The sequence below is a fragment of the Neopsephotus bourkii genome, unplaced genomic scaffold, assembly GCF_033783945.1.
Source record: "Neopsephotus bourkii isolate Nb327-2 ecotype Australia unplaced genomic scaffold, CSIRO-AGI_Nbou_v1 NB_186, whole genome shotgun sequence".
NCBI lineage: Eukaryota > Metazoa > Chordata > Aves > Psittaciformes > Psittacidae > Neopsephotus > Neopsephotus bourkii.
In genome coordinates, this window is record NW_026900700.1 from 1 (window position 1) to 2047 (window position 2047).

A 2047-nucleotide genomic window follows, 5' to 3' on the forward strand; every position below is an offset into this window, starting at 1 on the left:
TGGTGTCCTGGGTTTAGCAGCAGCAGTCGTTTTTTCTCTTTCTCGGTAGCTGGTGCAGTGCTGTGTTTTGACTTTCGGGCTCGGAACAAAGCTGATAAAAATGATGTTTTGGTTTGGCCAAGGACTTTGTGAGTCTCATGCTCTGCCAGGGAGGAGGGGAGGCCGGGAGGAAGCAGAGACAGGACACCTGACCCAAACTGACCAAAGAGGTATTCCATACCACAGCACGTCATGCCGAGGGGGGAACTGGGGGGGAACCCGGAAGGAGAGGGGGTCGGCCGGGGCGGACTGGTGGTTCGGCGCGTGGTATTGTACTCCTTTCCTTTGCTGTTTTCTCTTCTCATTGTTGTCGTTGGTGGTAGCAGTGGTGATTCGTATTGTACCTTAGTTACTAAACTGTTCTTATCTCAAGCCGTGGGAGTTGCATTTCTTTTTGATTCTCCTCTCCGTTCCCCCAGGAGTAGGGGGAGGGCAAGAAGGGGGGGGAGTGGGTAACAAGCTGTCTGGCTGTGGGTTAAACCACGACAGTTCTTTTTGGCGCCCAACATGGGGCACTTGTAAGGGCTGCAGGGAGCTGGGGTAGGAGCCAGCCCAGTTCCTGGTATTCCTCTCTCCTAAGGAAATCTGGTTTATGCTCATGCTTGTTACAAATCCTCATAACAGAGAACCTGCTTTCTGGGAAGGCTGGGATTAGCAGAAGGACTGGGTACTGGATGAGATACACCCATGGCATGAGACAGCAAAGCCCTGCAAGGCAGGTGCTTGTTCCCCCTTCCAGAAAGGTCAGGTCCTCACACGGATACAACCGAAGGGCCTGAGTGCAGCCCAGTGCCAGGGAAGAGGCTCCTCTCCCTCCATGGGGAGCTCAGTCAGATTTCTCCTTCTCCTTCATGTGCAGGAAGACGATGCTGAACATGAAGAGACCGACCATCATGGAGAAGGCACCGGCATAGTACGGGTATGCTGAGGGGATGAACCGTTCATACTGCGTGTGCTGGAGGGGACGCACGGACACCTGGGTGGAGGAGTAGAGGTGGGTGTAACCCAGGCGGTTATAATCCACTTTGAACTGAAACACGCCATAGACATCCGGCAGCTTGAAGCGCACGCTGTATTTGCCACCATTCCTCTTCAGGAAGGTCCGCACGAAGGGATCGATGCGCACAAACTCCAGCTGAATGTCATCGCCATCAAAGGGGACCCACTTGCCATCAGAAAGCTTCTCGATGACAATGCTGTACTCCACGAGGTCGGTGACAGTGTAGGCACTGGGAGGTGTGAGTTCCCCCACACGGTGGTGGGACACGGCTCCGACACGCAGCACTCCCTCTTCCTTGAACACCCAGCGGGACAGGGCAATGGCCAGCTCGTAATTACCCGTCTGTGAGTACCTCTTGGAGCCAGGAGTAGCTTTCTGCACAGCAGAATTGAAGAAGGCATCACTAAAGAAATCCAAGGATCCACTGAAAACCACACGGGCGTTGTTCCGAGCCTGGAGTCCAGCGATCAGAAGCGTGTTCTTCCCCACTGCATGTGGGTACTGAGTAATGGGTTTATCTGGGAAGAAGGAGTAAGAGGTGGAAGAGCCGGTCAGGATATCCAGCACCAGCGGGTTGTCAGGATCAGCCACCATCCCAACTCCTCGGAACAGGATGGGGTTCAGTGCTGCTCTTCCCACGATGGTGGGAGCCTTCAGGAGGTTTTCAGTGTCTGCAACTGTAAGTGTGTCCTGGCCTGGGTCGGATACATCATAGTCATGCCGAGGGGGGAACTGGGGGGGAACCCGGAAGGAGAGGGGGTCGGCCGGGGCGGACTGGCGGTTCGGCGCGTGGTATTGTACTCCTTTCCTTTGCTGTTTTCTCTTCTCATTGTTGTCGTTGGTGGTAGCAGTGGTGATTCGTATTGTACCTTAGTTACTAAACTGTTCTTATCTCAAGCCGTGGGAGTTGCATTTCTTTTTGATTCTCCGTTCCCCCAGGAGTAGGGGGAGGGCAAGAAGGGGGGGGAGTGGGTAACAAGCTGTCTGGCTGTGGGTTAAACCACGACA

At 54.4% G+C, this 2047-nt stretch overlaps 1 protein-coding gene across 1 annotated transcript; it reads right to left on the bottom strand.

Moving 5' to 3' along the window:
* Positions 1-793: 793 nt before the first annotated feature.
* Positions 794-1771, bottom strand: LOC133223981 (dolichyl-diphosphooligosaccharide--protein glycosyltransferase 48 kDa subunit-like; the record flags this gene model as incomplete). Its single annotated transcript, XM_061375170.1, has 1 exon — positions 794-1771. A coding segment is annotated over one exon (906 nt), but the record flags the coding sequence as incomplete, so codon positions are not given.
* Between the last annotated feature and the right edge of the window lie 276 nt (positions 1772-2047).